We start from the raw sequence: 13463 nt of genomic DNA, 5'->3' as shown, positions 1-13463 counted from the left end.
AGAGAGAGAGAGAGAGAGAGAGAGAGAGAGAGAGAGAGAGAGAGAGAGAGAGAGAGAGAGAGAGAGAGAGAGAGATGTAAGCGTTGCAAGTGCTGATGATGATCATCTCCCGCGCGCTCTTGTGACATCTCGCTCGGGGGTGCCAGTTTTTGCGCTCTGCCGATCTGCTACAACCTTTTCGTTCTTGCCACATTTCCTCTTGGAAGCCCCCCCCCCCGTATCCATCAACAAGGTGCAGAATCGCTCCTAGTCAAGCATCAGCACGGCACTGCCTACAATCCCAAATTTTTCTCCGTGACAGTTTTCTGATCATTTCTTCTTCTGCTGCTGCCTCCTCCTCCTGCTGCTGCCTCCTCCCTCCTTCTCCTCCTTCCTCTCCTTCTTCGTCCTTGTGCTGACGCTACCTGGTGACGGCTTGTCCTCGTGCCAATCACACAGCATAGCCATGGCCGAAGCCAGCCCCAAGGCAGCCAAGCGACAGCCCACCCGGGTGTATGCCGATGGTTGCTTCGACCTCATGCACTTTGGTCATGCCAATGCTCTCCGCCAAGCCAAGGCCCTCGGTGACATCCTCGTCGTCGGCATTCACAATGACGAAGGTACCCCACCACCCTGGCCCACTGTCCGCACGGCCTGCGCTGCCCGCGCTGTCCTCTGGCTGCCCGTACCTTGACCTGCTGCCCGCTGGCGGTCATAGACATTGAGAAGAACAAGGGTCCTCCAGTCTTGACCCAAGAAGAGCGTTACAAGCTTGTCAAAGCCGTCAAATGGGTCGACGAAGTCGTCACTGACGCCCCATGTACGCCAGTCCTGATCATGACCCATGGACATTGCCCCGCCCGCTGCCAACCAACCGCGAACCTCCCTCCATGACTCGCAAAGGCCCACCTCACCCCACCCCATCCCTCAACTACAGACACCTTCAACCTCGACTTCCTGGAACAGAACAACTGTGACTTTGTCGTGCACGGTGATGACATTACCACCAACGTGAGTCCCCTTCTCGCCGCGTCCTCGTCGCCAGCCAAGGCCACAGCTTCCAACTCACCCCTCACACGACTTTACACGGCGCCCGCAATCACTACCCAGGCCGATGGCGAAGATGCCTACCACATTGCCAAAAAGTCTGGTCGCTACAAAGAGTACCAGCGCACTCAAGGTGTCTCGACGACCGACATTGTCGGCCGGTAAGCCTCATAAATTTTCTACACAACACATGCCTTGTGGAACCGCAACGTCCACACCACACCCTCATGAAGCAGCCCGTTATACATCATGGACTCTCTCGTGCCGTAGCATGCTGCTGATGACTCGCACCCACCACCAACAAGACGATGGTGACGCCAAGCTCTCCACCAGCAAGCTCTCAGCCAGTGATAGCCCCTACACTGGCACCTCCCAGCTGCTGGCCAACAGCAAGGTGCCTCCTCGCCACCACAACCCCCTCCTCCTCCTCCTCCTCCTCCTCCTCTGCAACCCGTTTTTCTCCGCCCTCACCGATCTGCATTCCATCCGGCTCGTCCCGTCGCTCCTCCCCTCATCGCCAGCGCATTGTCCAATTCTCCACTCAACGCGAACCCAAGGACACGGACGTCATTGGCTACATGCCCGGTCCGTCCACCTCCTTTGCGCACAGCGCTGGCCTGAACACTCCGCCCTGTTCCTCACGCTGGCTCACCCCATTACTCAGGCGCCTTTGATCTCTTGCACACGGGCCACGTGGCCGCTCTCGAGGCTGCCCGGCAACAGTGTGACTACCTGATTGTCGGCCTTCACACCGATCGCACCGTCAACCGCAACCACGGCTCCAACTACCCCATCATGAACCTCCAGGAGCGCACCCTCTCCATCCTTGCTTGCCGTGTACGTGAACCCGTGTGCCTCACATGTGAAGCAGTCTCTAAATCTCACAACACACGACCTGATGCTTGATATTCACGCGCCATCGCCTTGTTTTGACCTTTACGACTGCTCGTGCATCGTCTTGGCAGTACGTGGATGACGTTGTTATTGGTGCTCCTGAAGCCATCACTGAGGAACTGCTCGACTACTTCAAGGTCAGGTCGCTCTTTTCTTTGTTGCTTGCTGAAGTGACGCTCGTCCCCTGACCACAGCGTGCACGCTGATCTTGCATAGATTACCAAAGTGTTCCATGGCTCCACTGGCGTGCTCAAGCCCGTAAGAACACCCTACCCTCTCTCTTCGCCCACCAACCTTTTGAGTGACGCGCGCTGCGTCCTGACCACAATACACGTGGTCGCTGCTCCATTGTTCTTCGTTGTGCTTACGCGCATTCTGGTTGCAGTCGGGCGCTGATCCGTATCAGGTTGCCATTGACCGCGGCATCTTTGTGCACGTGGAGAGCCACTCAGATCTCACCACCGAGATTATTGTTGACCGTATCATCAAGAACCGGTGAGCTTGCCGACCGTGTGCTCAGCTCGCCTTGTGTTCCTCAATCCGACTCACTGCATGAAATATACCTCTTGCAGCTTGAACTTTGCGCAACGCAATGCAAAGAAGACGCAACGAGAGGTTGATCGCATCTTGCGCGGTGAAGTCTAAGCATCTCTTTCTCCGCAAAATCTTGATACACCTGTCGCCGTCTCGTCTTGCCCCCTTTTCGAATAAATGTCGCTTGCCAGAACACTGATTCAAAATTGATGTTTCCAGTTGACAACCCTGTCTAGCCCAGAAAAAGGCAGATACATTCTCGCATGGCTTTCCAACAAAGCTCTCTCCTTGCTCTCCATTTCCCCTGCACCCACGCACACCCTCCCTTTCTCGTTCTTTAGTGCTTTAGTGCCTTTTTTTTTTCTGAATCTTGATCAAGCAAACCCAACACACACACACACACACACACTTTTTTTTTTCTTTCTTTTTGGGTAGTTTGCACAAGCGAGAATCTCGACGACCTGCGACCGGTGGCCCCTGGACCTTTTGGACCTCAAAAGAGGGGCTGAGAAGTATCTTGTGCACCAAGCAGTGCACACGTGGTTTTTCCTTGGCAAGCACCGTTGCCACCATGACGTTTCACTTTGGCCGCAAGCCTGATGAGCAGTGGCTGAAGGAACTGCGCAGTGCCGATCAACTGCCTGATGAGGCAAGCCAGGCTCGAGTTCCGCACACGGCCATGCCCCCTGCCCTCGAAGGCGTGAACACAACCTGATCCGTGCGCCATTTCATCCCAACCTGCCGCTGAACCATTAGGCTTTTGCTGCCCTCATTGAGCTAGTGTTCCAGATCCTAACCGCCCCGCAATCGGTATGCTTCGCCGCCCAGCGTTCCTCCAGAACGAGGGCTGTCTCAGCTCTTTGAACACCCAGCCGGGACCTGCGGCTGCGGCTGCTGCTGCTGCTACGATGCGTAGCATCGCTTCTAACCGATTCACCGCGTACCCATTGCTTCTCACATGCTCTTCGATTGCCTCTTGCAGGTGGACGGCATGGTCAAGGCCATCACTACTTTGGGCCAACAACATGACCTCCCTCAGAAGCAAGCTGAAACGCTCGTCAAGGCCTGGCTCATGTTCTTCCGCGCTGTTCAACGTGCCAGTCTCAACCCCAAACAACTGTTCGAAGACGTGACTGCTCTAGGTTTGCTTTGATTGCTTTTTCCACCGGTGGCCCAGCTTTGGTGGCAAACAAGTGAGCACGTCGTTTCATTCGTGTGGAACCCACTCGCGCCCCGGTGCTCGCGACGGTAGGCTATGGCAAAGGAAAGGCGACCTTTATTGCCAAGCAATTCAAAGCACAGCTCGCCGAGCTTTCCATGACACTCGTCGGTAGGTCAATATTTGACGTCACTCACGCATCTTACTTTGACGCACCTGCCTCTCAATCTCAACAACCTTCTCTGCGCCTGGCAGGCCAAACGTTCTCCATTCACAACCTGGTGGACATGCAGTGGAAATTTGGAGGTCCGCATCGTTTGGTACCGCCGCAATTAGCAATACGCTGCCAGTGCCTTCCGCCTCCCCTTCCTCCTGACATCTCAATGTGCTGTCCTTGCTCGCAGTGACGGCCGGGAGCTCTGTCTTTGAGGCATCAGGCGAGACCTTTCTTCAACTGAAACTCACCCTGAACAAGGGCCAAGGCAACGAAGACGTTTACATGGGTCAGTCGTGGGAGCCTCAAGCCATGATACGGGCCCAGTCCACGGTGCCCTCCTCAATTTGAGCCTGTTCAACATGCGTCTCACCGGGGTGCATCTCGTTGGCGTGTAGAATTGACCCTGCCACAGTTTTACGAATTTTTGCGAGCCATGGAGTCTGCCAAGCAGAGCCTCGAAGCTCTGTCGTGATATGCCCAAGAGATGCCCTTTCTTTTCTTCCCGTTGGGAACTTTGTGGCGCGCGGTGTGTGTAGTTGCCTGTCTGTGCCGCAAACCTTAGTTTGTGTTTGCGGTGTTGCGAGAGCTGCCGTAGGTAGGAAGGATAACAATGAACTGTTTTGTTGTTGTTGTTGTTTTTTTGTGAATTTACATGTCAACGTCACAAATGCCACTGTTCAAATGCCCGCCGTGCACGCACACAACCAAGCACTCGTTGATGCCCTTGCTGCGTTGTGCTGCACTCACTCGGGACACCGGTACCCCTGCCTTTACTCGGGCGCAACTGGCGCAGCGGCGGCACTGCACGAGGCCTCGTTCTGCAGAGGTGGTGATGGTGACCGGTTAGCCTCTGGTATCGCGTCAACGGGAGCTGGCCGTGTGCCCAAGATGAGCGCATTGCGATCAGAGAGAATTTGCTCGTCAATCCAGAGCCGTGGTTCAACAAACCCGGCATCAGTCATGCGGGCGGTCAACCAGCGGCACCAAAAAGCGTAGCGATCCGTGTCGTTATCAAAGACTTGTTCACGCGTTACGTTGAGTTCAGACTTTTTCGTTGGCATGCAACAAGGCGAGAGGATGAGGCCCAGGCAGGTGGGCAAGGCCACGGCGAGGTCGATGGCGCGCACGGAAAGCGTGCCACACAGATGCATGCCAATGACAACGCAATGCTTGCGACCCTGGCACTGCGCGGCCATGGCGGAGAGGAAATCGTCGTGCATAATGTCGTGCCGATGGTAGGACATGTTGTCTTGAAAGTGTGGAACCAAATACTCACTCATGCGGTCGATGGCCAAGACACGCGTCTCCGGATGTTCCTCGCCAATGATGACGGTGGTCAAGGAACAGCCCGCACAGAGATCAATGACGCAGAGATCAGACCAGGTTATGGAGCGAGTCTGCAGAAGATCAGTGAGCGCATTGTAGATGCTGAGACTCTCGGAAATTTCCTTGCGTAAGTGGGCTTTGTTGCCCAGCCGATGGTAGCCGGCCTTGGCCACAAGGGCATCGGCAGCCTTGAGATGGCGATACTGCTGCACATATGGGTGCGTGTCCTGGGCAATGTCCTGATAAAAGTAATAGCAGCGACCGCGCACACGGTACTGAAAGTAGCAGAGGGGGCAGCGTTGGAAGCCTGGGCGTGCTGCTCCAGCACCAGAAGCCTCGCGTGCCTCGAGGGCCTCGTCCGTCAAGCCCTGAAGCCAACGGCAGAGACCCGCGTTGGAGGTTTGCTCGCGGGCGCCTTGCAATGGTAGATCGCCGGTGCGAGCACAGGATTGAAGAATATCGGCACCATGGTCAAGCATCAGCTCAAGCGTTTCTTGTGGCAGGGCCACGGCACAGCCGAGCCAAAATGGCGTCTTGCCTTTGCCATTGATTTCGTTGCAGTTGGCACCGCGCTTGACGAGGTACTCGACCACGGGCACCTTGCGAGCCAACACTGCCGCGTGCAGGGCCGTCTGATCGCCGCGACGGCGGCGCATGTTGATGTCCACCTGCCCCGACTCGACAAGCTGTTGAATCACCTCCAGCTCCCCATGTGAGGCGGCTGTGATAAAAGCCTTGGCCAGCGCAATCTCATCCGTTGTCAGCGCCAGGATGGGGATACTCATAGCGCTGGTCTGATGCCAATCGGAAGGAAAGACTTCAAGTCAAAGACAGAAGGGATGGCAACGACGACAGGACAAGTTCTGAAAGTACAGCTCGACAGGCTGCGAGACCCCGAAGCAGGGTAGTAGCCGTGAGGCAGACCCCGCCACGAATCGGATCAATGAACGAGCACCACACCGCCGCAACGCCCCGCGATGTGACGGAAATGACCACACACACACTCTCTCTCTCTCTCTGAACACGAGGGTCTCGCTTTCAAGAGCAGATCCATTTTGCTGACATTTGTTATCAAACATTATCCATCTGACAATCTGACAAATCTCGTCTCGAATGTCAGATTTGACGGCGGCGGTGGTGGCGGAAGGTATGCAAGCGTGTGTTGAGTGCGGCGACGGCGGGCCTTGATGAGCATGGGGATGAGCATGGGGAGCTGGGGGCTGGTGCGAGCTCTGGTCACGGTCATGACGTGTCGATGTGGTGGTCTGGTCCTTCCCTGTGTAAGGCATGGGATTTGGCTGGCTGTGAATATGACTTGCTCTTCAAGCCGACGGGAAAGCCCGTTTGTCAACGACGTATTGATGCCCGTGGGCTTGCCGTGCACCCCCGAACAGCGTAGATATAGCCAGCAGCATGTCTTCTTGGACCACGCTCTGGCAGCGCGCGACGCCTGCGCGTTTTGGCTTGCAGCGATGGATGGCACCATGTACCCGGTCCTGGACTGCCCAGGGCATGGCTCCCGCGCGCACGTTGCATGTCCTTGCGCCACGGCCGGCATCTTGCTTGCGACCCTTGCGCCCTGTGCTTTGCCCTCCTCTGCGAGGCATGGCTCTCCGCACTCCAGCTGACAACACTGACACTCTCATTTATGCAGCCAGCGCCGTCATCTTCTTCCTTGGCTGCGCTTATGGCGCGGTGCCGCTCTACCGTGCCTTTTGTCAGGTATGCCGCCGAAGATCCCCCACCCACCACGACTGTATCCAGTCCCCGCCCCCACCTGGCATCAGCTCTCATTTAACCTGGTGTTGCTGTGTAGGCAACAGGTTATGGTGGCACGGTGAACAAGCATACGGAAGGCAAAGTCAAAGTACGTGGGCCCGACTCTACCCTTCCCGCACCTCCGCCCCTAAATGGCCAGTGTCCGCGAACCATTCATTCTCCCACTGGCAATCCTACTTCTATAGCTAGAGGATATGGTTCCAGTCGAAGAGCGAGAGATTCGCATCCGGTACATTTCATGCAGTAACACACCTGCGTCGCCTGCTTGGCCTGGGTACCTCCTAACTCTACATGCGCTCGGTTTTGTATCATGATAGATTCAATGCGGATACGAGCGCCACCATGCAGTGGTCCTTTAAACCCCAGCAACGGGAGGTCACGGTGCGTCTGCCCTGTGGTCTGGGGGATCTGATGCATGCGCTGATGTGCTTGCTCTCATGCTTCGCCGTGCTCATCCCTTCCCTGGTGTGTATTTTCTTCACTCGGCAGGTGGTTCCGGGTGAAACTGCGCTAGCGTTTTTCACCGCCAAAAATCCAACCAATCAACCTATCATCGGCATCTCCACGTACAACGTTGTCCCTTATGACGTACGTTGTGTGAAGCGGGCACGCTGTAAGCCTGCCGTTGCGAAGGCCTCGCTGATTGCCTCTTGCTTTGTGTCGGGCATAGGCGGGCGTCTATTTCAACAAAATCCAATGTTTTTGCTTTGAGGAGCAGCGACTCAATCCCGGGGAGGAGGTGGATATGCCCGTCTTCTTCTACATTGATCCCGAATTCGCAGAGGACCCCAGCATGTACAAGGTGCGTTTCTGGACCGCTGCACTTGCGCACAAGGTGTTCGTGCTTGTGACCGTTGCAAAATGCACACGCTGCATGGCGATGCATGCTCTCACCCCTGCCCTGCCTCCGACCGGGTGATGGTCAGGTCCGTGATATCACCCTTTCGTACACATTTTTTCAAGCCCGCAACACGGAACAGATTGAATCTATGGACGATGAATGAGCGCGGACTTGGCCTCGAGTGTCGGGTTCGACCGTTGCTTGCTTAGCCGGTACCCTCTCTTGGTTGCCTGCTTCCGTGTATAATAATAAATCCCCAGACGCCACTTGTTTCTGAAAAATGCTAGCTGCTAGCCTGCCACATGGACGGTCGTTGTATGTTTTGCATCGGTGGTGGTTGACTTAAATTGACAACAACCTCAAGTCTGATTCACCGTGCAAACGGTGAAATCGCAAACGTGCGCTCCGTCATCTTGCTAACCTTTCAAACACGCCGTTCTTTCAATAATCTACAAGGTGTGATTCAATTTTGTGCTCTTTTTTCGTGTTTTTTTTGGGTATTTCCAAATGAGGTTTGGTTTCTTGTTTTGTTTTTTTGTCGCATGCGATCCATTCATTAAAGAGCCCCCTGTGACCAACGAGCACGAGCCAGACAGTATAAGAACACAGATTCACAGGTAGACAGACAGGCATGTGTCAATTGCCCACATCGACCAGCGGCGACAAACAGCGACACACATCAATCACGCCATGACATCATCACAAAACTGTTCCGTACTGCCTCAAACCACTATTGTCCATATGGAGGCTTATGGGGCCCAACCCGATGGACGTACGAAACCCAACACTTGCTGTGAGGCCGGTGGGCAAGGGCGAGATTGACAAGACCTAACCAGGACAAGTTGCAGCGCTGACTCATACGTCGGCCGATATCAGTGGAAGTCAAAAAGTAAGCGAGTAATGTGGCCTGGTAGTATCGCACTGCCTTGCTAGAGTCTGACAGACCGAACCAGCGCGAAAGGTCTCTGGCAACGAGGTTCAGTGAGTTAGTTTCCATCATGGTTGACACGCCTTTATTGATGATCCGGAGCAGAAGATTTTTGTCCGAGGTGAGCAGCACTGGAATAAGACTCGACAGGCATGTCTTTTCGCGATCAGCATCATACAAGAACATGTGCTCTTGCGTTTGCCAAATCTTGATCGATTTAGGTGATTTAAACGTTGATCGCGGTGCAAAGAGAAGGACCAGAGCAGCGTTGAACTTTTCCTTGGCCACGTATTTTGTCAGAAGGTCCTTGCCCAACCTCAAAAGAGCGTCATAGTTCTCAAAATGAGCGGAGCGCCTCAAGCTGGCGAGGAGTTTTTCAGATAAACTCATCAAATTCCTGCAGAACTGTTCCTGTGATTTGTGAGATAGTTCCTTTTGGAGGATGCCGTGAGCTTGCGCATCTTCGTATTTCATCTGCCATAGGGTGGATCTTTTTTTCCAGGCAGTTTCATCCTGTAAAAGGCCGACGGGTTTTTCCTCCGCCACGCTGAGTTGCTCGAAAAGTTCGCTCAACCGCTGCGATCAAGAATCAGCACAACAATTTAAATGAATTTGCTGTATAGAATGTGAGTCGGCTCGAGCTGAATCCCCAGCGGCTTACAATCGTTTCGATGTCGGCTATGACAGCGGCTTTGTCTGAAAAATCGACCTTGACTGCAGCGGCGGCATTGCCTGTGAGGGGCTCCTCGTTCGTTTGCTGCAGATGCTCATCTTCGCCGTCACTCGAAATCTCCTCGGGATTGCGCGCCAAGGAAAGCTGTTGCAATTGATCAAGTGATGTGAGCAAAGGGCCCGATAAGAAAAACAGTCTGCATCATCTCTGCGATGCTCACCGAGTTGTCCATTGTGGCAGTGCAACTTCGAAACTCGGGTTTCAGTGTGCGTTGGAATCAACACGGATCTGCCGATCTGCGAGCAGCAAAGAAAGCAAAGAAAGTGTTTTGGTTCGAGAGTCCGTCTCTGAAGGCGTCACTGAACACTTGCATGTTGTTATTATTATCAAAGTTGACATAACACGTAAAACGAATGTGTACATGTTACCTTCTCGCGTTAGAGGAGCCTCCAAAAACACCGAACTTGATCGGGGGTACTCCTGTGACGCGCCAAAAAGCTGCCACCGCGACTGCCATACAAGTCCAGCATTATCATTTCGTTCACGTTCTCGAGTTACAGCTTTATCTTTGATGAGTCAGAGACAACGACCCCTTCCAGCTCGCATGCAAAACTGTTCTCAGAGAAGCAAGCACAACTTTAATTTTTTTCTTCAGATGCGCAGGACTGTTTTTGGCACGCTTGGGAGTGAGACCGCTTGTGTGGAATGTCGAGTCTGACAACATCCGATGTAACTGCACTTGGTCTATCAGTGGATGCCACTTGTTCATGATAATGACGTTGTTATTGCATCGATCCCGGCACCAAAAGGCGTCAAATCATTGCTCTGACCATGGTTATATTATATCCGGATTCTCCAAGGAATGGAAATGTTTGCAGGTACCAAAAGTGCTGGCGTAAAGCCAAGCAAGGTAGTAGAAAGTGATATCACGTGAATTACAACTTCTCCGTTTTCGATGGGCCGTTCGACATTTTGCGCCGCAAGACGCATTTTCAAAGGCGCATTTTTTCGCTGATATGAAGGATGTCGCTATTCGCCACCAGGCATTTTCAATTACGTGCAATCAGCGAGTGGAATTTCACATCACCAAATGACCCTCAATTTGTCCAAAGGCATGGATCTAGGCGTCGGAAGCACCAAAAGCGCGCTTGTTCTCCTCGAGCGCAGCGACGCCCGCACCCCATTGCGCAAAGCCCGCCTCATTTTGCAGAACGTAGACACGATAGTCGCCAAAGCGGGCGAGTTTCCACTGCTGGCCCACGTCGCCATACCAGCTCTGGCCCGAAAGGATGGCCTGCTTGTTACCCTCGATGAGAAAGTCAGCGCGGCGGTGAGGTGACTGATCGAGCACGTCCAGAGCATGCAGCTTGTAGAGGCGCCACTCCGGCATCATCACGACAAACGACAACGGGTCAGAGCTTGCGTTCAGCAGTGCCTCGATACGGTCGGCGGTGCGGTCCAGCACGAGCTCCACAAACGGTGGGAAAGCCACAAAGGAGCCCTGGGAAGGAGTAAAGTCAAAAAAGGAGCCCACCGACCCAAAAAAGGAGTCCAGATCTGGCGCGGCGCTGGCAAAGTTGCGGTAGTAGGCATTGAAAGGCGAGGCAAAGGAGTCAAAGCAACAATGCAGCTGCTTTGTGAGAAAGGCCTTGAAGGCGGCCGGCATGCTGTTCTCACCATCGACATAGGGCTCAAAGAGGATGGTCTGGTACCGCAGCCCCACACACAAGGCTAGGCGATGAAAGTGCTGCCGCTCGGGATCAAAGGCCTCACAGTGTGTGCGGTACAACTTGGCCAGGCGATGGTAGTGATCGCTCTTCATGCTCACGAGGCAATCAGCGCCGACAGTCGGACAGCGCAGCACGACCTTGTCGTCATTCATCTCACACTCTATCTCCAAGGCCTCATCCACCGGTTCGGCGCGAATCTCGGCCAACTTGGCCAGTGCATCCTCCAGGCATGCCTCGGTCTTCTTGAGAATGTCCTCAATCTGTCACGCATCCGAGCCAATCGCAGATGCACATGAGAACGGAGGAAGGCCGAGTCAGACCCGCAGGGCAGGGCACTGTTCAAAAAGGGTGGCATAAACGGTGGCTCTGGGCGAAAGTTCGTCAACGAGGCGGCGCGCACGAACCTCTGGGTCAGCAGCTTCTCGGATCGCCTCGCTCCCGGCTGTGCTCAAAAAGGTCAGCAGTTCGCGCAGCTCTTCAAAGTTGGGCGGCAGTCTCGAATGGCGCTGCAGGCGCAGCCACACCTCTGCCCGCTCCAACGCACGCATCGTCTCACCGAGGTGCTCATCACTCTCCAAAACTTCCTCACTGCCATAGACACAAAAAGGACATTGGGCAATATCATTGGTCGAGAGACGGGGGTGGGGGGGATAAGAGAGCGGGTGATTGTGGTCACACGGGATGAGGCAGCGCCTTTTTCTGCACGCAGCGGGTCAGTGAACAGCCAACTTACGCTTTCGTTTCCTCCACCTCAGCAGCTGGGGTCTTGCCTTCGGCAGCGCTGTCCTCTGACACATCAGCATCTGCCGGTGCCTTTGTCATGGCCTTCTTCTTTTGAGCAGCCATCTCATCAATGTGAGCCAACCAGTCGCGTGCGGTTGTAACGAATGTCTCCACCACCGCGAGACCCTGTGCAGGAAGGCACACACACCACGCCAGCAAGCTCCATCAGTTCTTGTGCCTGTCATGCCAAGAGCGGCAACGGAGCGCGAATCAAGAATTTGAGTTCACACCCACCGTGGGCCAGTGCTTGTAGGCGCGGTTGGGGATGCGACATGGCAGCTCGCGAGCAATCTCATCACGGAGTGGTTTGCTATTCGCCATCGACTTTGGATATCTGTACGAATAATTAGCAGGGGGACTCAACGATGAGGGAACGGATCCACGTTGGTCAATAGGCGCCAGCAACTCACCGGAAAAGGGCATCCACTTGTTCGGGACCCGATGGTACCGATAGCTGTTGGTAGAGCCAGCGGGCTAGATTATGCTTTGGGGGCAGGATGTTCAGCCGCTCCTGGCATTGCTCGCCAAACAGGGTCAATGCTGCTTGCAAACAATCACGACGCGCCAGCTCGAGCTTGAGGTTGGGCAACACCCTGTGAACCAGGAGGCATTGAAGTAATTCATCAGCCAGCATGGGTCCGGTGATCACTCGGAGAACACGCAAGCTGCGTGTGGAGCAAGAGGATTTGCAGAGGGCAGGACGGACCGTTCAGGTACTACGCTGTCTTTGACCTCCACGTTGTTGGGTGTATCAAATTGATAAGCACGAGTGCGAGCGGAGCTCAGGGAGAGCTGGGTGCGCAAATCTTGACTTGCATCAGCAAAGGTGCGCTTCGAGCGAGCACCCAGCTGGCTGCGCAGGTCCTGGCCGTGCTGGCTGCGGTTGCGTCGATGATCAGCACGAGAGCGGCGATCATCATGACCGCGGCGCTTGCGCCGTTGGTGAGAGGCCAATTCATCCAGGCTCATGTCTAGGACAGGCTTGACGATTTTGCTGCTCAAACAAGGGTGGCGGGGGCACAGTGAGAGAGAGTGTGTGTGGGCGATCGCTAGGACGTGTGAATGCAATGGTTGACCCTTACCGTGGTGGTTCAGGATCATCGTCACCTGCACCGGTCAGAGCGTCGCCCGCGGCGCTCTCCTGCTCTGGTACAGGCCTGGGACGGGCATCATCATCCGAGTCTTCCCGGTCAGACATGTCGCCGGTCGTAAGTGAGAGAGAGAGAGAGAGAGAGAGAGGAACAAAATGTTGAGAGAGACACACATGCAGAGCGATGCTCGTAACTATAAACACCCCTCCAAAACGATATCTCAAAGGATGGCGTAATCGGTGTTTTGCTTGAGCGAGATCGTGCTTGAGGTCCATGTCGACTGCCCCTGATGGCTGTGGGCTGGCTGGTCCCATCGCCGGTGGGCAGGCGTGGGTTATTGTTATTGTCCGTGCTGGTGGTGGTTGTGGTGGGGTATGACTGCAACATCTCCAATATCGAGCCACGCCTGGATACGATCGGGCGCATTGTCACCGGCGGCGATGGCAACTTGCTCTTCCATCCATCCGGTCCATCTCGCTCCG

The 13463-nt window shown here is 54.7% G+C and overlaps 6 protein-coding genes across 6 annotated transcripts; 3 read left to right on the top strand and 3 right to left on the bottom strand.

Moving 5' to 3' along the window:
• The first annotated feature begins 194 nt into the window (after positions 1 to 194).
• Positions 195 to 2676, top strand: MONBRDRAFT_20281 (uncharacterized protein). Its single transcript, XM_001744302.1, has 12 exons — positions 195 to 232; positions 439 to 599; positions 698 to 799; positions 917 to 990; positions 1090 to 1187; positions 1297 to 1420; positions 1548 to 1611; positions 1691 to 1863; positions 1992 to 2057; positions 2137 to 2178; positions 2306 to 2415; positions 2493 to 2676. The coding sequence occupies exons 2-12, from the start codon at positions 446 to 448 to the stop codon at positions 2563 to 2565; spliced, it is 1080 nt and encodes a 359-aa protein (XP_001744354.1). The 5' UTR covers positions 195 to 232; positions 439 to 445; the 3' UTR covers positions 2566 to 2676.
• A 349-nt stretch (positions 2677 to 3025) lies between these two features.
• On the top strand, positions 3026 to 4302 carry MONBRDRAFT_31718 (uncharacterized protein; the record flags this gene model as incomplete). The annotated part of the gene is made up of 7 exons (XM_001744301.1): positions 3026 to 3154; positions 3211 to 3264; positions 3437 to 3596; positions 3707 to 3784; positions 3869 to 3919; positions 4018 to 4116; positions 4226 to 4302. 7 exons carry the CDS (start codon positions 3026 to 3028, stop codon positions 4300 to 4302), a joined length of 648 nt encoding a protein of 215 aa, XP_001744353.1.
• Positions 4303 to 4600: 298 nt separating this feature from the next.
• Positions 4601 to 5941, bottom strand: MONBRDRAFT_6796 (uncharacterized protein; the record flags this gene model as incomplete). Its single annotated transcript, XM_001744112.1, has 1 exon — positions 4601 to 5941. The coding sequence occupies one exon, from the start codon at positions 5939 to 5941 to the stop codon at positions 4601 to 4603; it is 1341 nt and encodes a 446-aa protein (XP_001744164.1).
• Positions 5942 to 7129: 1188 nt separating this feature from the next.
• MONBRDRAFT_15576 (uncharacterized protein) lies at positions 7130 to 7939 on the top strand (the record flags this gene model as incomplete). The annotated part of the gene is made up of 5 exons (XM_001744300.1): positions 7130 to 7164; positions 7253 to 7316; positions 7425 to 7523; positions 7606 to 7737; positions 7862 to 7939. 5 exons carry the CDS (start codon positions 7130 to 7132, stop codon positions 7937 to 7939), a joined length of 408 nt encoding a protein of 135 aa, XP_001744352.1.
• A 567-nt stretch (positions 7940 to 8506) lies between these two features.
• Positions 8507 to 9609, bottom strand: MONBRDRAFT_6794 (uncharacterized protein; the record flags this gene model as incomplete). Its single annotated transcript, XM_001744111.1, has 3 exons — positions 8507 to 9280; positions 9366 to 9521; positions 9598 to 9609. 3 exons carry the CDS (start codon positions 9607 to 9609, stop codon positions 8507 to 8509), a joined length of 942 nt encoding a protein of 313 aa, XP_001744163.1.
• An 888-nt stretch (positions 9610 to 10497) lies between these two features.
• Positions 10498 to 13088, bottom strand: MONBRDRAFT_6793 (uncharacterized protein; the record flags this gene model as incomplete). The annotated part of the gene is made up of 7 exons (XM_001744110.1): positions 10498 to 11367; positions 11512 to 11695; positions 11841 to 12016; positions 12125 to 12224; positions 12301 to 12483; positions 12597 to 12884; positions 12973 to 13088. 7 exons carry the CDS (start codon positions 13086 to 13088, stop codon positions 10498 to 10500), a joined length of 1917 nt encoding a protein of 638 aa, XP_001744162.1.
• Positions 13089 to 13463: the final 375 nt, after the last annotated feature.

This window comes from Monosiga brevicollis, genomic scaffold (assembly GCF_000002865.3).
Source record: "Monosiga brevicollis MX1 MONBRscaffold_5 genomic scaffold, whole genome shotgun sequence".
In the NCBI taxonomy this organism is placed as follows: Eukaryota; class Choanoflagellata; order Craspedida; family Salpingoecidae; genus Monosiga; species Monosiga brevicollis.
Note: the sequence above shows the minus strand (reverse complement) of the source record. Positions and strands in the feature narration are given on the sequence as shown.

Coding starts and splice junctions, on each gene's coding strand:
- MONBRDRAFT_20281 (XM_001744302.1), top strand. CDS start 446: ATGGCCGAAGCCAGCCCCAAGGCAGCCAAGCGACAGCCCACCCGGGTG. Junction 991..1,089: donor GTGATGACATTACCACCAAC/GTGAGTCCCCTT, acceptor ATCACTACCCAG/GCCGATGGCGAAGATGCCTA. Junction 1,188..1,296: donor ACGACCGACATTGTCGGCCG/GTAAGCCTCATA, acceptor CTCGTGCCGTAG/CATGCTGCTGATGACTCGCA.